Source organism: Tachyglossus aculeatus, chromosome 4 (genome assembly GCF_015852505.1).
Source record: "Tachyglossus aculeatus isolate mTacAcu1 chromosome 4, mTacAcu1.pri, whole genome shotgun sequence".
NCBI lineage: Eukaryota > Metazoa > Chordata > Mammalia > Monotremata > Tachyglossidae > Tachyglossus > Tachyglossus aculeatus.
In genome coordinates this window covers 136,755,208-136,773,264 of record NC_052069.1, presented here as the reverse complement: position 1 = coordinate 136,773,264, position 18,057 = coordinate 136,755,208, and the positions used below count along the sequence as shown (strand labels likewise).

Genomic DNA, 18,057 nt, shown 5'->3' with positions numbered 1-18,057 from the left:
ATAAAATAAGTAGAACAGACACGTACAAGCAAAATAAATAAATAAAAATGAATTCAATACCTGTGCTCCCCCCTGCTTGACTGGGAGGCCCATGTGGAACCTGACTATCTAGTATCTACCCCATCACTCAGCGCTTAGAACAGTGCTTTGCATAGTAAGCGCTTAATAAATGCAATTAAAAAAAATACAGTGTTTGACACAGAGTAAGCATTTAACAGATACCACAATTACAATTGTTATTATTTTCCCCACAAAATTGACCAGGACCCAGCCTGCCAGGAGAGGCTCGGGGCCCCAAGCACCCCGGGAAGATTGCCCATTAAAAGGGCGTCGCACCCTTTCCCACCCACACCCGCACCGAACCCAGGAGCCCAGAACCAAGGCCACGGCGGGAGGTGGACTTACTCAACCGTGGCCCGATTTCTTTTTTAGGACCTGCAGGGCTGGAAGAGGTACTTGGAGGGGAAAAAAAAAAACACAAAAAAACTCACAGGCTGTGTGAACACCAAGCTGGATGTAACGACGTCAGTATTAATTATCCTGTCAGGGGTAGTTGCACCTTATACGCCTTCTGCATCATTATTGGAGTTTTATGTATCTTTCCTTTCAGATTTTTTATAGACCACTGAGCAGCTGATGGGAGGGGGCTGGTGCAGAGGGAAAAAGCATTGAGCGGAGTTTTCCCTGAGTAAAATTCCCGTGGAAGATTCCTTTGTTGGTTTTTAAAAATATCCCTGTTAAGGGGAATTGAACCATTAAATACTTAAATAGATGAACTTTGGTGAATCTTAGGTAACTGGAAAGATGTGTTTTCTGGGGCAGGCCACATTTTTGAGCAAGTTTGTGCCCACACTTTCCAATTTTTTTTTATGATGGCATTTATTAAGCCATGATGCTTACTATGTGCAAAGCACTGTTCTAAGCGCTGGAGAAGATATACGGTAATCAAGTTGTCCCAGGTGGGACTCACACACTTAATCCCCATTTTACAGATGAGGTAACTGAGGCACAGAGAAGTTAAGTGGCTTGCCCAAAGTCACACAGCTGACAAGTGGCGGAGCCAGGATTTGAACCCATGACCTCTGACTCCAAAGCCTGGGCTCTTTCCACTGAGCAATGCTGCTTCTCTTCCAATTGATTCACAGAAGTTGTCAGTGCCAGGAAGGGACCTCAGACTGGTCATTTGGTCTGCTCCCCTGCCTCCAGGAAGTACTGTCCATTCACCACCCCTGAAAGGACAGCACCCTCTCTTCTCCCCCTCTTGAAAACCTCTGGGGAAAGGCACATCATGTCTCCTCATGATCCTTACGGTCAGGAAGTTCACCGAACCTACATCCCTCCCACTGCAATTTTCCTGTTCGGGGCCTGAGTTGAGAGCAGGCTGGGGCACCCTGATGGATAAGCAACTCCTCTGGCCTTTTCCCATCTCCTAGAACCACCACCAGCAAGAGGAAGAGTCCCTGGTGGTAGAAAAATAGGGAACAGGGATGACACGTGGGGAGCAGTGCTCCTGAGGAAGGGCCGAGGAATGTCCCTCAGAAATGCCACTCGGAAAGAGAGGCTCACCAAGAGGAGTGGTGACCCGGGAAGGGATGAGCCTCGGAAGTGGACTGCCCTAAAGACACTAGGAAAGCCGTTATGCGCCTCCCAGAGCCCTGCAGGTCATCCTCCCCCACATCCGAGAAGCAGAATGGCCTAGTGGGAGTCAGCAGAAGATGGTTCAATCACGGCTCTGTCACTTCTTTGCTGTGTGGCCTTGGGCAAGTCACTCTGCCTCAGTTACCTCAGGGGTCAGGGGTTCAAATCCCGGCTCCACCAATTGTCAGCTGTGTGACTTTGGGCAAGTCACTCAACTTCTTTGTGCCTCAGTTACCTCATCTGTAAAATGAGGATTAAGACTGTGAGCCCCCCGGGGGACAACCTGATCACCTTGTAAGCTCCCCAGCACTTAGAACAGTGCTTTGCACATAGTAAGAGCTTAATAAATGCCATCATCATCATCGTCTGTAAAACGGGGATATTAACATTGTGAGCCCCATGTGGGACAGGGACTGTGTCCAACCTGATTGCCTTGTATCTACCCCAGCACTTAGAACAGAGCTTGGCATACAGTAAGCACTTAACAAATGTCATTATTATTATTATTATTATTATTATTAATTATTATTCCCTCACCAGTACTGTGGCCTGAGCAATGACTCTGCGGACCCTCCCCTGCCACCAGCCCAGGGGGATAAGGGAACTAGGGACCACTCATATGGCCAGGCTCATGTTCGGCACTTCCCCATGAGGTAAGGGTTAGCGGGACGAGGGGAGGTCATGCAGGGTGGGAAGGGCCCAAGTCTGGGGGGGTGGGCTAACTCCATCCCGGACCCTTACCCTCGGAGGGCCTCACGGTATGTTTCGGGGCAGCGGGGGCCTGATGGCAATTCTCAGCACTTGTGCTTCAAGTTTTCATGCCATAGGAGGGAGAGGGAGAAACACTCCGCTTAACCTTCTGCCCCTGAGGGAAATGGCCAGGTGGGAAGGAGTGCTGGCCCATTTCCCGGTGGCCGGACACGTTTTCCAAGGGGTGCAGGATGGCTGGATGGTATCTGTTAAGCGCTTACTATGTGCCAGGCACTGTACTAAGCCCTGGAGTGGATGGATCCAGACAAACCTAGTTGGACACAGTCCGTCCCACGAGGGGGCTCGTCGTCTCAATCCCCATTTTGCAAGTGAGGTAACTGAGGCCCAGAGAAGTGAAGTGATTTACCCAAGGTCACGTAGCAGACAAGTGGCAGAGCAGGGATTAGAACCCATGACCTTCTGACTTTCCAGCCCGTGCTCTATCCACCTCGCCATGTTGCTGTACCTCACCCACACACCGCTGGCCGTCTCTGTGCCGGCCAGCCTCTTTCTAGACTGTGAGCCCGTTGTTGGGTAGGGACCGTCTCTATATGTTGCCAACTTGTACTTCCCAAGTGCTTAATACAGTGCTCTGAACACAGTAAGCGCTCAATAAATACGATTGAATGAATGAATAAGATGCCCTCCCACCCACACCCACCAAGCGCACCCGTCCAGCCCCGAGAGGCGGCGCGGAGAGGGCGATGGGAGGGGCCCAGGGCCAGGGTTGGTCTCTTACGTTCGCACTCCTTGACATCCAGGTTGAACTGCTGCAAGGCTCCCAGGGTGAGCTGCCTCACTTCTGCTTCCAGTAGGAGCTGCATCAGCGAGGTGGACAGGTGCTTGCAGGCCGACATGCAGGCTGTCTGAGCCACTTTGCCCTGTGAGACAAGAAGGAGAGGAACGGTGATTCGCTCCATCCCGATTGTGGAGCGAGTGCTTAAACGCGACGGGTTCCAGCCAGGGAGCGTCTGGGAGCACTTGGCGGGTTCCTTCGACTTAAGCCCTAAGCCTTTTTGTGGGACAGGGACCGTGCCCTACCTGATTGACTTGACTGATTGACTGACTGACTATCCCAGCGCTTAGAAGAGAGTTTGACACATAGTAAGTGCGTAGACACTGTAAAAAAAAGAGTGGGGGTTATTTGGCATCTTTCAGTCAGTCAGTCGATCGTATTTATTGAGCGCTTACTGTGTACAGAGCCCTGGACTAAGCACTTGGGAGAATATACCAATGTAACAGACACAATCCCTGCCCACAATGAGCCTACAGTCTAATACTATTAATAATAATGATGGCATTTATTAAGCACTTACTATATGCCAAGCACTGTTCTAAGCAATGGGGAGGTTACAAGGTGATCAGGTTGTCCCACGTGGGGCTCACAGTCTTAATCCCCGCTTTACAGATGAGGTAACCAAGGCCCAGAGAAGTGAAGTGACTTGCCCAAAGTCACCCAGCTGACAATTGGCAGAGCGGGGATTTGAAGCCATGACCTCTGACTCCAAAGCCCAGGCTCTTTCCACTGAGCCACGCTGCTTCACAGTCTAGAGGGGGCAACCTTTAGGTTCCTTGCAACCAATCAAAAGCAAAGGCAGTTGGCTCCCCCTGCTCCGGGAAGGCCCGTCTCCTCTCTGAACTGCCACAACTCTCCCTGGGTAGGGCGGGGGTCGGTCCTCTCCTCGGACCCCCGAGATCCCCTCGTCACCAATGAAGCTGGAATCCCATCTGAGGTGCAAAGCAGAATGGACACGGCATCATCAGGGTACTGTCTCAACCTCGACTCCGCAGGCCCTCTGTGAAAAGGTCCCCGTTTGAGAAGCGCCAACCCGGGGGTCTTCTTACGTGGCGCCGATGAGGATGACTCAGGCCGGGCACCGTCATTGTCCGGTGGGAGCGGATCATGACCCTCAGCCCAAGCTGGTTGGGAATTTGGCCCTCGGGCCCTGTTTCCCGGGGAAAAACAAATGAGATTCCCTGCACTTGGAGAACACCCAACCCACCCTTATTAATAGTAACGATAATAATGATAGTATTTGATATGCGCTTTCTGTGTGCCAGGCATTGTTCGAAGCGCTGGGGTGGATACAAGCAAATCGGGTTGGATACAATCCCTGTCCCATGCATGTGGGGCTCGCAGTCTCCATCCCCATGTTACAGATAAGGGAACTGAGGCCCAGAGAAGTGAAGTGACTGGCCCAAGGTCACACGGCAGACGGGCGGTTGAGCCGGGATTAGAACCCATAGCCGTCCGATTCCCAGGCCCATGCTCTGTCCACTATGCCACGCTGCTTCCCCAGGGGGACAGGGGGAAGGGAGTTTCCGTCGGCGATCACTGCTAGTATGAGTTTAATCCCAAATCTGTACTCCTGACTCTTCTCCGAGCCAAGACGCTCTATCGGCCTGTGATTTATTGCCCCGGAGACTATAAGCATGGGGCTTTATTAAGCTGGCTGAAAGGTAATTCGAATGATTAGTATTTAAAGGATCAATATCCCTCTTGCTCTGACCGGTGGTCGTGATGGCTACATCTTCAGTAAATAAAATAACGATCGCTGTTTGGCCCAGGATTTGGCTTATTGGACAGATTCTTGTAAATCAAAGACAGCTCCGGTCTGCTTTTCTCTCCAAGATCTCCTAGCACCCTAAGGGAATTCAGACAAATCCTGTGGGGTCAGCAGCTTTCTGGGACTAAACCCCCCACCTTCCTGGCCAAACTGCACCCCCATACATAAGGAGATCTCTTTTTGAATACTACTAATAATAATTATGGTATTTGTTAAGCAATTACTATGTAGGCATCAGGTACTATTCAAAGTGCTAGGGTAGATACAAGATATCCGGGTTGGAGACAGTCCCTGTCCCACGTAGGGCTCAAAATTTTAATCCCCGCTTTACAGATGATGGAACTGAGGCACAGAGAAGTTAAGTGATTTGCCCAAGGTCACACAGGAGACATATAATTGCCAATTTGAGTTTTGACCATTAGTATCTGCACTCAATCTTTTACCATTCTTGTGTTCAGCAATTTGAGTCAGCCTGTCCTCTCTATCAGGCTGCAAGAGCTTTGAGGGCAGGGGCTGCACATTCTTCTTTTGCTGGTCTCCCCAGAGGATTTAGTACAGTGCTCTACATATAGCAGGCATCCAGTATGCAGCTCTGAAACAGTAGCACCCAAGACAGTGTTGCGTACACAGAAGGCACCCAGTAAAGTGTTCTGCACACACCTGGAGCCCAGTAAAGCGCTTTGCACACAATATGTGGGTGCAATGTGGGCTAGTGGGTAGACACGGTTCTGATCCTGGCTCTGCTGCTTTCTCTGCTGTGTGACCTTGAGCAAGTCACTTCATTTCTCTGGGCCTCAGGTTATCTCATCTGTAAAATGGGGAATAAGTCCATGAGCTCTGCTTGGGGCAGGGACTGTATCCAACCTGATTAATTTACTAAGGTTGGACCTACCCCAGTGCTTAGTACAGTGTCTGGCACATAGTAAGCTCTTAATTAATAGCATAAAAATTGGATGCCCAGTACAGTGGTCTACACACAGAAGGCACTCGGCACAGAGCTCTCTGCACACAAGAGGGCTCTGCAAAGAGGAGGCATTCAATAAAGAGTATCTGATTAAAGTGATTGACTCTCGGACCCCTTGGGAAATTGTTGATGCTATTTGAATTACAGGGACGCACCTTTTTTGGCATGCTGGGCTTTAAGGCCACGGGTGACAGGGATCGGATTTGAGTCGTCAGCTCGTTCGATTCTGCCAAAGAACTGGGGGAATTTAGGAGGCAGGAAAGAGGAGGAAGCCAGGAGAGAGCGGGGTGGAGGAAGGTGCTTCTTGGGGACAGAGGGGAGTGACCCGACTAAAGCATGATTCCTAGGAGGTAGTCGGCTCCACCAGACAGGCTAGTCTAGGCTTTTCTTCCTCCCTGTACCACAGTGGTATGTTTTAGAGGGCAAGCCCACTGTGGCTTGGGCATGACTACTTCAAGTATCCAGCTCCCAGCCCAGGGGGATTCCAGCACTGGTCTTCACCCCTGGACATCGGGCAAGTCCCTTAGACTGCCTGGGTCTCGGTTTCCACAGCATCGATTCCCTCTGACCCGTGCAACCTCGCTAGGATTCGGGGCAGGGCGGGAGTGGGGCAGTGAGCCAATGTGTGGGAAATGCTTTGGGCTGTTCTGCAGAGAGGCACCAAATGAATTAGAGGCATCATTTCTCAGTGAGATCACCCAGAGCCAAGCTTTCAAGTCCTGCCGACCGAGTCCTCTCCTCCTGGATTAGAGTAATGGGGTCTGTCTACAGTATAAAATTTAATTTTGCAATTGAGGGACATTCTGGCAAAGGTTTCCGACCAGGGTTTCTGGGTTGGTTAACCTCAGCAGAGGTTAATTGAACAAATTAAGGGAAAAGGTACCACAGTCAAGCCACACACAAGCAAATAGGAGCAAATTCCTTTAACTTGACATTCATTGTGTAAAACCGTGTCCCTAATTGCCCGTTACTTCTGTGAATACGATGCTGATGAGGATGGAATTACCCTCCTCGAACGGTGGGAGAGCCTGAATGCCTCCGGTTTAAGAAGTTCTCCGGAAACTCGAGTTCACAGATCGGAAACTGATAGAACCTCGTAAAAATCTCAGTTTCATTTAAGACCTCAATGATCAGAAACTCGTTGGGCCCGTTGCTTTGGCCATTCATCATTAAGTTAGCTTCCCATTACCGACGGGCTACAGAATTTCCCCTTCCCTATGCCCACAAACATTTATCTCTGTCAGGTTTGACAAATTGGCCAGACTTGCATGGCCTGCGACGCACTTATCGAAGAGGGAAAATGATTGAGATGGGGGAGGGACTCGGCGACATCCCTTACGATCCGTCAATTCAGATTGGACTCCAGCAAACGGCCACCACCCAGCTCGGAGTCGATGACGGGGCCCCATCAGGGCACAGACAACTTGGCCTCACTTTGTTTCATTCCGGGCAGATTACAACTCCAGTTAATACTGAGAAGCAGCGTGGCCTACTGGATAGAGCCCGGGCTTGGGAGTCAGAAGGACCTGGATTCTGATCCTGGCTCCGCTCCTCGTCTGCTGCGTGACCTCGGGCAAGTCACTTCATTTCTCTAGGTCTCAGTTGCCTCATCTGTAAAATGGGGATTAAGACTGTGAGCCCCACGTGGGAAAGGGACTGCAGCCGACCTGGCTGCCCTGTATCTGCCCCAGCGCTTGGTACGGTGCCTTGTATGTACTAAGTGCTTAATAAATACCATTAAAAATCATGAATAATGATACTGATTGTGGAATTTATTAAGCACTGACTACGTGCCAGTCACTGGATTCATTCATTCATTCAATTGTATTTATTGATAGCTTACTGTGTGCAGAGCACTGGACTAGGCTCTTGATGAAGCGCTGGGGTAGATACGATATGTGCAGATTGGACACGGTTCCCGTTCCACACGGGGACCCAACAGAGAGACCACGGAGCGGACGGGAAACTCCTGGAATGACTCTTTCAGTGAGTGGGACGGACAGGGTCACCAGTGGAGAGCTAGCTGGCTACCAAATCCCGGCTCCGTCAACTGTCGGCTGTGTGACTTTGGGCAAGTCACTTGACTTCTCTGTGCCTCAGTTCCCTCATCTGTAAAATGTGGATGAAGACTGTGAGCCCCGAGTGGGGCAACCTGATCACCTTGTATCCTCCCCAGCGCATAGAACAGTGCTTTGCACATAGTAAGCGCTTAATAAATGCCATCATTATTATTACCACAGGCCCTCTCTCCTTTTTTTTTAATGGCATTTGTTGAGTGCATACTGTGCGAAAGCACTGTTCCAAGCGCTGGGGTGGCTACAAGTTGGACACAGTTCCTGTCCCACGTCGGGCTCGCAGTCTAAGTGGGAGAGAGAACAGGAATTGAATACCCATTTTACAGTTGAGGAAACTGAGGCTCAGATAACTGAAGTGACTCGCCCAAGGTGACACAGCAGACAAGGAGAGGAGCGGGAATCAGAACACAGATCCTCCCAGGCCCATGCTTTATCCACTAGGCCAAACTGCTTTCCGGTCAGCCTCCACTTCACCACGCCATAAACCATCCAGTTGCTAGGATGAGGGGCTGCATGGGGATGCCGGGTTCTCTAAAGGAGAAAGCGGTCAGAGCTGGGGTTTTCAAGGCATATGCTAGCTAATTGCCCAGCGACACTGAGGGCTGTGATGACTCTTAGGCCGATCTACAGCCTTGCATGGCGGGGCCCAACCTGGGCTCCCTTTGGTCCTGTCCAAAGCCAGGATGCAGACACCGTCCCACCCCCACCTCCAGCACTTGGGGGGCTTAGGCTGAATTGGGTGCTGTCCTTGTGATCATATCGATCAACTTTATTATATCGTGCTTTCCCAAGTGCTTAGTACACTGCTCTGCACTCAATAACCACTCAATGACCAGTTGCTTCGTTGTGGTAGCTTCACCTCGTTAGTCCTAGGACTCCCGGAAGCCCACGGAGGCAGTAGCCCGGAACCCTGGGCCGACAAGGCAGGGCTCCCAAAGAAGAAGCATTTAGCTTAGCTTCAGATCCTGGGGCCAAAGCTCTGCTCAAGGCAGGTCTGGAGGGTTCCCGACTTCTGGCCTGAGCAGGGATAATGATAATAATACAAATGATGGCATTTATTAAGCGCTTACTATGTGCAAAGCACCGTTCTAAGTGCTGGGGAGGTTACAAGGTGATCAGAGTGTCCCACGTTGGGCTCACAGTCTTAATCCCCATTTTCCAGATGAGGTAACTGAGGCCCAGAGAAGTTAAGTGACTTGCCCAAAGTCAAACAGTGGACAATTGGCGGAGCCGGGATTTGAACCCATGACCTCTGACTCCAAAGCCCGGGCTCTTTCCACTGAGCCACGCTAGGGATCTCGAACAGAAAGCCCAGTGGACTGGGACCTCGTCTCCTCCCTCCTCCATCACCTCCAAGCTCGGGGCTTTGCCCCAGGGGAGCCCCGTGGGGCCTATAGACAACGAGCCACCGATTCCGAATGGATCATCCGCCACGGGTCCCTGGAGTTTGTAGGTAGGGGGAACGCCTTGTGCCCTAGAGCCTAGAGGGTGGGGCCTTTCAGAGAACCGAGCTCTGGGATCGGATCCTCACCCTCCAAGGGGAGCGGAGCTGGTTTCTCGGGGATGTGAAGCCTTTCACCCGCTCAGGACCTGAGACTTGCTCAGAGTACAGCAAGCTGGAAGGCCAGGCAGGAGTGAGGCGTGCCCAAGAGCTACGGGGCCTTTGGCTACCATATTCCAGCCCCTCGTCTACCCCCGCGACGACCTGAGCCGGGGCGGCATCAGTCTACGGGCCAAGGCGGCCACCGCTCCCTGGTGCTCAGCCTTCGGCCTGAATGCCCTGCGCTCTCCGGGCAGAAGCCAGAGGCACCCACGCTACCTTAATACACCACGACAGCCAACTCGGCACCCGACGGGATGGCCTTGCCCGTCACCTGGCCCTGTGGGGCGGGGACAGGGTTGCCTCCCGCCCATCCCTTCTTCCCACACCTCCCCCAGATCCCGCCTCTCTGCTTTGAAGACACCTGGGCTGTGAGGCCCAACTCCCAGACCGATTCTGCCGCCCGCCAAGGACGCCCGTCAAAGCGCAAAGTGACGTCAGAGGAAATGAGGGTAACCTGATTGCCTTTGACTTAAAAGAGGTTATTATTTTAGCAATCCATTTTGAAAGGGTATTAGCTGGTTCTGTAAATATGGCCAGTGAAAATCGCTCTGGGGTTTAGTTAACACTTACGGAAGAGGTTATGTTCCTGGAGGACAGAAGACTTTATTATGGGAAAGTTCCCTTCAGCTCCGACTTCTCAAGTTCTTAATGCCCATTACTCATTTCAAAAAAACAAATAGCTGATGAAAACGAGCCCGAAGCATGGGATCGGTTGAATCGGCCAAGCCAAGAGCCAGCTATCATGCCTGAAGGGACGCTGGAAGGCCGGACTCCCCCCGCTTCCCGTTCCCCCGGCCAGCGTGCCCCTTCTGATCCTGATGTTACGCTTCTCGCTGTTCCCTCTCCGGGGTTCCTGTGGACTTCCCGCCCAGTGTTCCTTCCCTCTCTACTCTGAGATTACATCCATGGGCTATCTGGGGGAACTGGAACAGCATCTGCCGGACACGAGAAGCAGCATGGCGTAGTGGATAGAGCACAGGCTTGAGAGTCAGAAAGTCATGGGTTCTAATCCCGGCACCTCCACTTGTCCGCTGGGTGACCTTAGGCAGGTCACTTCACGTCTCTGGGCCTCAGTTACTTCATCTGGAAAATGGAGATTAAGATTTTGAGCCCCACATGCGACGGGGGCTGCGTCCAACCTGATTTACTTATACCCACCCCAGTGCTTAATACAGTGCCTGGCACAGAGTAAGCACTTAACAAGTACCATAATCATCAAAATTATCACCCAGTCCATCGGCCACCTGGTCCACCCAGGAGAAACCCGGAACGTACCCCGGGGACCCCCCACATTGCCAGGCCAACACCCGCGGGAAGACGAGTTTTGACCCTGTCTTGCCTGCGGTCTCTCTCCCTCTCTTTTAAAGGATAAACAAACTTCTCTAAAATAGGAGACTGGATTTCACCTTTTAAAACAAACAGCTCTCCCAAGGTCACCAGAAGGAAACGGGTAAGGGCCAGGTTGTTTCGATCTCGGGTGGAGGGAATGCTGTCTGAAAGAAGTGGGGGGTGGGTCGCTGTCCCGGGGAGGTGAGAGCCACAGGCCTTCCAGACAGCTGCTATTGTAATAACTGTAATGGTAATAACAGTGGCACTGTGCTAAGCACTGGGGTAGCAATGAGAAGATCAGGTGCTGCTCGCCAAGATAACAGAGAGGGGGAGGGCCTTTTCTGTTACCTCTTCACCCTCAGGCAGCAATCCACCACCAAATCAATCAAGGGGACATAGTGAGCTCCTACTGAGTGCAGAGCACTGTACTAAGTGCTTGAGACAGTATGATGAGCAGATTATGCTTTGTGTCAACGCCCCCCCCACCTTCCCTTCCCACACTTCCCACACTAGTAGGCTGATCCACTAATCAAGGTGGAAGAGGACAAGCATTTAGTACAATGCCTGGCATGTAGTTAGCGCTTAACAGATGCCTTGGGGAAAAAAAGTGCTTGGATCAACGCGGTAGCAGTTTGGATGGAAAAGAAAAGGCAGATGTTAGCGATGTTTTGAAGGTTGAACCGACAGGATTTGGTGACAGATTGACTGTGTGGGTTGAGAGAGAGAGATGAGTCGAGGATAATGCCAAGATTATGGACTTGTGAGACAGGGAGAATGGTGATGCTGTCTACAGTGATGGGAAAGTCAGAGGGAGGACTGGGTTTGGGTGGGAAGATGACGAGTTCCATTTTGGACAGGTTAACTTCCCCACCAGAGAGGAGAGCTGGGGACATAGAGGGGTGCCAATTCTAAAAAAAAATATTCAAAACGCTGCAGGTTTTCTTGTTACTAGATGAACAGGAAGGGGAAGAAAAAGGGTTCCCTTTGACGTTTAAGTTAGTAGTTTCTCTGTTTCTCTTCCCCCTCGGATGGTAAACTCCCTGTGGGCAGGGGCAGTCTTCAGTCTGCATTTTCACCACACTCCTAAGTGCCTAGCCCTGTGTCAGATGCTGAGCAAGCCCTGAGACGGTGCCAGCAATGAATAATATAGAAGCCAGCCCACATTGAGAGAGCCAGAGAACCCAGTCGGCTCTAATGAAATTACAGCAACCAGGGATACACTTACATGCCATAACCTGAGCCCCCGAAATGGGGAGGCAAAGTCCCCCTAGGTCGGGAGCTCTCCTCTCTGCTCTCCTTTCCCCAGATGGTGGGTGGTGTGGTGGGGAGGTTAGAAGGGCTTTGAGGGGCCAGGTGAAGGGGCAACCTCCAGCGGCCTGAAGAAAGGCCACTGCCAGAGTGTGGGACCACAGTGAGTGGTATGTCGTGAGCGCTTAGTACAGTGCTCTGCACACAGTGGGCACTCACTAAATACAAATTCCTTTCTCCATCAAAACTCAGCCTGCCAAACCATCTCAGGAGAATGATGTGCACGGCTTAGGTGTGAATGGGTCAGGACTCTCTGAACAGGCCAGCAATGGGGTCTGACCACCCTACATCTTTCTCTCACACCACTCTCCTGACCCAAATGGCTCCCCAGCCCCTATCTTGGGGGGGGGGGGGTTCTGGTCCTAAGACTAAGTGCTTAGTACAGTGCTTGGCACACAGCAAGCATTCAATAAACTCGACTGAATGACTAAGATGGCCATCAGGGTTGGGTAAGAAGGAACAGACTCACACACGCAGGGAAAGAATGAGATCACGACTGGCCCAAAATAGCAATAATCAAAATTATGGCATTTGTTCGGCGCTTACTATGTGCCAGGCACTGTACCAAGCACTCGGGTGGAGAAGAAGCATGGCTCAGTGGAAAGAGCACGGGCTTTGGAGTCAGAGGTCATGGGTTCAAATTCTGGCTCCGCCAATTGTCATCTGTGTGACTTTGGGCAAGTCACTTAACTTCTCTGGGCCTCATCTGTAAAATGGGGATTAAGACTGTGAGCCCCCTGTGGGACAACCTGATCATCTTGTAACTTCCCCAGCGCTTAGAACAGTGCTTTGCACATAGTAAGCACTTAATAAATGCCATAATAATAATAATAATAATAATCATTATTATTATTATTATTATTAGTGCAAGCAAATGGGGTTGGACACAATCCCTGTCCCATATGGGGCTCACAGTCTCAATCCCCATTTTCTGGATGCGGTAACTGAGGCCCAGAGAATCAATCAATCAATCATTCAATCAATCAATCATATTTATTGAGTGCTTACTGTATGCACAGCACAGTACCAAGCGCTTGGGAAGTACAAGTTGGCAACATATAGAGACAGTCCCTACCCAACAGTGGGCTCACAGTCTAGAAGGGGGAGACAGACAACAAAACAAAACACGTGGACAGGTGTCAAGTTGCCAGACCAAATGGAATTAAAGCTAAATGTATCAGCCTCCTAGCTGGCCTCCCTGCCTCCTGTCTATCCCCACTCCACTTCGAACTTCACTCTGCTGCCCGGACAGTTTTTCTACAAAAACATTCAGCCAATATCTCCCCTCTCAAGAGCCTCCAGTGGTTGCTTATCCACCTCTGCATCGAAGAGAAGCTCCTCACCACTGCCTTTAAAGCAATCACTTTGCCCCCGATTACCTTGCCTCGAGCCTCGCAACTCCCCTGCTACAATCCAGCCCGAAGGCGTCGCTCCTCTAATGCTAAGCTTCTCGCCATACCTCAATCTCATCTATCTTGCCGCCCATATCCTGCTTCTGGCTTGGAACGCCCTCCTTCATATCTGACAGACATTCACTCTCCTCCCCTTCAAAGCCTTATTGAAGGCTCATCTCCTCCAAGGGGCCATCCCTAAGCTCTCTTTTCCTTTTTCTTCCACTCCCTTCTACGTCGCCCTGACTAGCTCCCCTTATTCAGTCCTCCTCCCAGCCCCACAGCACTTCTGTACTTACCTGTAAGTTATTTATTTCTATTAATGTCTGTCTCCCCTTCTCGGCTGTAAGCTCGTTGTGGGCAGGGACTGTGTCTGTTTTAGGGAAGATTTAGGGGTGGAAGGATATTCAACAGGACCGAAAGAGATACATAGCTTCTAAATTCATGCAATGGACTCACAGTGGATAAGAGGGAAATGCTGAGTTTGGTTAAAACAGAATCACGGGTTAGGTATGGGTCACTGTACTCTCCCATGCACTTAGTCCAGAGCTCTGCACCCACTAAGTGACTGATAAATATCACCGATTCACTGATGGAATAGTTAGTTAGGGATGCTGGATGATCCGTCCACCTCCAGCCATGAACAAAGGTGACGGGGAGGGTCACCAGCCCCTGATTTCTCCAAGTGGCCCAGGGCTACTGTCAGAGGCAACTGTGAGATGGCTGGATTGAGGGTCTGACTCGCTGGCTGATGTTCTAAAAACCATAGGAACGAGAAGGGAGAGCAGCAGGAAAACTACCCTCCCTGTGGTACTAACCCCTTTATAAAGATTTATAAAGATTTCCACTGGTCCTGGCAACTAGATGAGCAATCGAGCCCACCTCTCTCTGGCCGCTCATTCTCAGTCTCTCTCATGGGTTCCTTCTCTGCCTCCCACCCCCTCAGTCCCTCAAGGCTCCCCTTCTTTCTCCATCTACACCCACTCCCTCGGGGTACTCAACTCACTCTCATCTCTACGCGGATGATTCCCAAATCTACATCTCCAGCCCTGATCCTTCTCTGCAGTCTCAAATGTCTTCCTGCCTTCAAGGACATCTCTACTTGGATGTCCCGCCGACACCTCAACTTAACAAGACAAATGGCAGCAAACCTTCTGACTCCCAGGCCCGTGCTCTATCCCTATGCAGCAGACAAATGGCAGCAAACCTTGTGACTCCCAGGCCCGTGCCCTATCCCTATGCCATACTGCTTCTCTATCGCTGGTTATCGATTGATCTCTGGTATGTACTGAGTGCTCGCTTGCTTTGTGGAGAGCCCCGCACAAAACGCTCGGGAGGGTACACTACAACAGAGTTGGTAGATGTGACCCCTGCCCACAAGGAGTTTAGAGGAGGAGTTAGGCATTAAAAACAGATTATTGGATTAGTTTCATCACACCCCACAGACAAATGTTTTAAGTAAATGCCTGCCAATGACAAAGTAAGAAATCATCTTTAGGAGGCATGAAGATGTAGCCATCTACCTGTATATATGTATATATGTTTGTACATATTTATTACTCTATTTATTTATTTATTTATTTTACTTGTGCATATCTATTCATTTTATTTTGTTAGTATGTTTGGTTTTGTTCTCTGTCTCCCCCTTTTAGACTGTGAGCCCACTGTTGGGTAGGGACTGTCTCTATATGTTGCCAACTTGTACTTCCCAAGCGCGTAGTACAGTGCTCTGCACACAGTAAGCGCTCAATAAATACGATTGATTGATTGATTGATTAACATGTCCGAAACAAAACTCCTCTAATTCCCACCCAAACTCTGTCCTCCTTTGACTTTCCCGTCACAACAGACACCACCACCCAACGTTCCTGTCTTTCAAGCCTGTAACCTTGGTGTTATCCTCAATTCATCTCTTATTCAGCCCACATACTAAATCTGTCACCAAATCCTGTCAGTTCAACTTTCGCAACACTAAATTCCACCTTTTCCTCTCCAACCCAAACTGCTACCACATTAATCGAAGCGCTTATACTATCCCACCTGGATTACCGTATCAGTCTCCTTGCTGGCCTCCTGGGCTCCTGTCTCTCCCCACTTCAGTCCCTACTTCATTCTGCTGCCCGGATCATTTTTCTACAAAACCATTCAGTCCGTGTTTCTCCACTCCTCAAGAACCGCCAGTGGTTGCCCATCCACCTCCGCAACAAATGGAAACTCCTTATCACCAGCTTTAAAGCATTCAATTACCTTGTCCCCTTCTACCTTCTCCCTGATTTTCTACTTCAATCCAGCCTGCATGCTTCACAACCTACTCAGTGTTGCTCAAACTTCTCTGTCTCGCTGCTGACCTCTCGCCCACGTCCTGCTTGTGGCCTGATACGCCCTTCTTCATATCTAACAGGAGATCACTCTCCCCACCTTCACAGCCTTATTAATAATAATGGCATTTATTAAGCGCTTACTATGTGCAAAGCACTGGTCTATGCGCTAAGCACATCTCCTCCAAGGGGCCTTCCCTGATTCAGTCCCAATTCCCTTCTGTGTCACCCTTGCACTTGGATTTGTACCCTTTATTCACCCCTCCCTCAACCCCATGGAACTTACATACTTAGCTATAGTTTTTAAATTTATACTAATGCCTTTTTCCCTCTCTAGACTGTAAGCTCATTATGGGGAGGGAACATTTCTGCCAAGTCTGCTATATAGTACTCCTTCAAGCGCTTAGTACAGTTCTCTGCACACAGTAAGTGCTCAATAAATATGACCAATTGACTAGAAAAGACTTCCTTACAAGGGATTCCCCCCCTCCCCAAAATGGATCATCGATGCTTCATTGGATTCTCTGCTGCATTTCTGCTGTGTGCCAACCGGGGTGTCCAGAGAGGATGTCTCCGGTTCACACCACAAATGGTCACAAGGTCATGCTGGGGTCATGTCCGGAATCCTTCCAGACCTCTTTCTCGGGTCCCGCCGCTCTCCGGCTCCCCGTCTCTCCCCTCGCCCTTTCGTGGTCAGCCCCGAGAGCTGGATACACACCCTCTCAATTACAGTTCCTCCGGGCCTGCCTTTCCAGTGGATGCCTTCCAGACTCCAGCTCCTCAAATCCAAGGCTCATCTTTATGAGTAAACTCGTTAAATTAAAAAAAAAGTGGGGGGGAGCAGGGGGCGCGAGAGAGGAGGGAGTAGGCCAAAAATTGACAATTGCGATCCTGAGCTACTTGAACGAATAAAAAGGGGAGAAGAAAAAAGCCACCCCTCTATCAAACTTTCCAACAAGCCATTTAATAACTTGACAAAGCTAAGGGTATTAAAATATTAACCAAAGCTTCCAGGAAAACCTCTATAATCTCAATTGTTTATTCAAGACCTTTACAAACCTCATAAAAAATTAACTGGACTTGGAAAAAACACACCAGAGCCATAGGAGAAAGTTTACAAAACACAATAGTTGAGACGCCTGTCTGTCTGCCAGCAGGTCCCTTTTGACCTACACAAATGCGCCATTACTCAGTTCCCAACTGGTCACTACCCTAAATAGAGAATTTCTCCTCCCAAACACCTCATTAGCTGGGATTTCGTGGGTTTGATTTTTTTTCCCCCTTGTATTTAAGCTGCAGGCTCCTCAAGGTGCTTTCTTTTACCAATATGTTCTTCCACTCGGCCTGCGAATAGCTTTGGCTTTCTGAGCATCTTCACTAGTGTTTCCTGATTGCCCATTTAACAGATGGGGAGAGCGAGGCTCAGTGCAAGAGAGACCCAGGGTCCAACAGGCCGAGACCCCCCCACCCAGCCCCGGTGGGACCTGAACCAACAGCCCCTGCCACGCCTGGCCGACAAGACCTGTCTCCCCTTCATCCTGCTGGCCCTTGCCGGATGTGTCGGAGGGAGGACAGCAGAGGGAAGGGTGTGTTCTCCTCCTCTCTACCCTGCTCAAGTGAGACAATCTGGACCTCAAGGAGGAGAAAAAATATGTCCTTTCCTCCGTGTCTCCTGCCACTGATAACGGAGCAGGCCCAAAGCCCGCAGCCTAAGCTCTGCCGTGTCCTCCCCGAGAGCCTGGAATTCCGCCGCCAACCCGCCACACACCCGGAAAATCCTTGCTGGGTCAATCGGGTTTCAGGAAATTGAGCATGAAATCGCATAATTTTATTTCTGTTTTACCCCCGTGCAGTAGATTAAGCCCATCAGATCCCAAAGAAACACGGACCTCCCCTGCAACCCCCCGCGTTGGTCATTCTGCCCCCCCACCCCCCGCCCAATCTCAAGGGCCCTTACGGGAGCTGCAGAAGGTTGGAATTGTTCGCTGGAGCATATCTGTTTGAAAACAGCAAAATATGTTAACAATTAGAGAAGGGGAAACCTGAAAGGCCGCCTTGTTAATTAAGGATCTTGCTATCAAAGGACTCATTAAAAGCTACTGAAACCAAAGGGC

The 18,057-nt window shown here is 50.3% G+C and overlaps 1 protein-coding gene across 3 annotated transcripts in view; it reads right to left on the bottom strand.

Moving 5' to 3' along the window:
• The window catches only part of EXOC6B (exocyst complex component 6B), a 388,942-nt gene that overhangs the window by 106,118 nt on the left and 264,767 nt on the right, over positions 1 to 18,057 (bottom strand). For all 3 annotated transcript variants that reach the window (XM_038745562.1, XM_038745563.1, XM_038745564.1), the window contains exon 19: positions 3,128 to 3,269. In XM_038745562.1, coding sequence (XP_038601490.1) covers positions 3,128 to 3,269 — 142 coding nt within the window. The remainder of the gene's footprint in view (positions 1 to 3,127; positions 3,270 to 18,057) is intronic.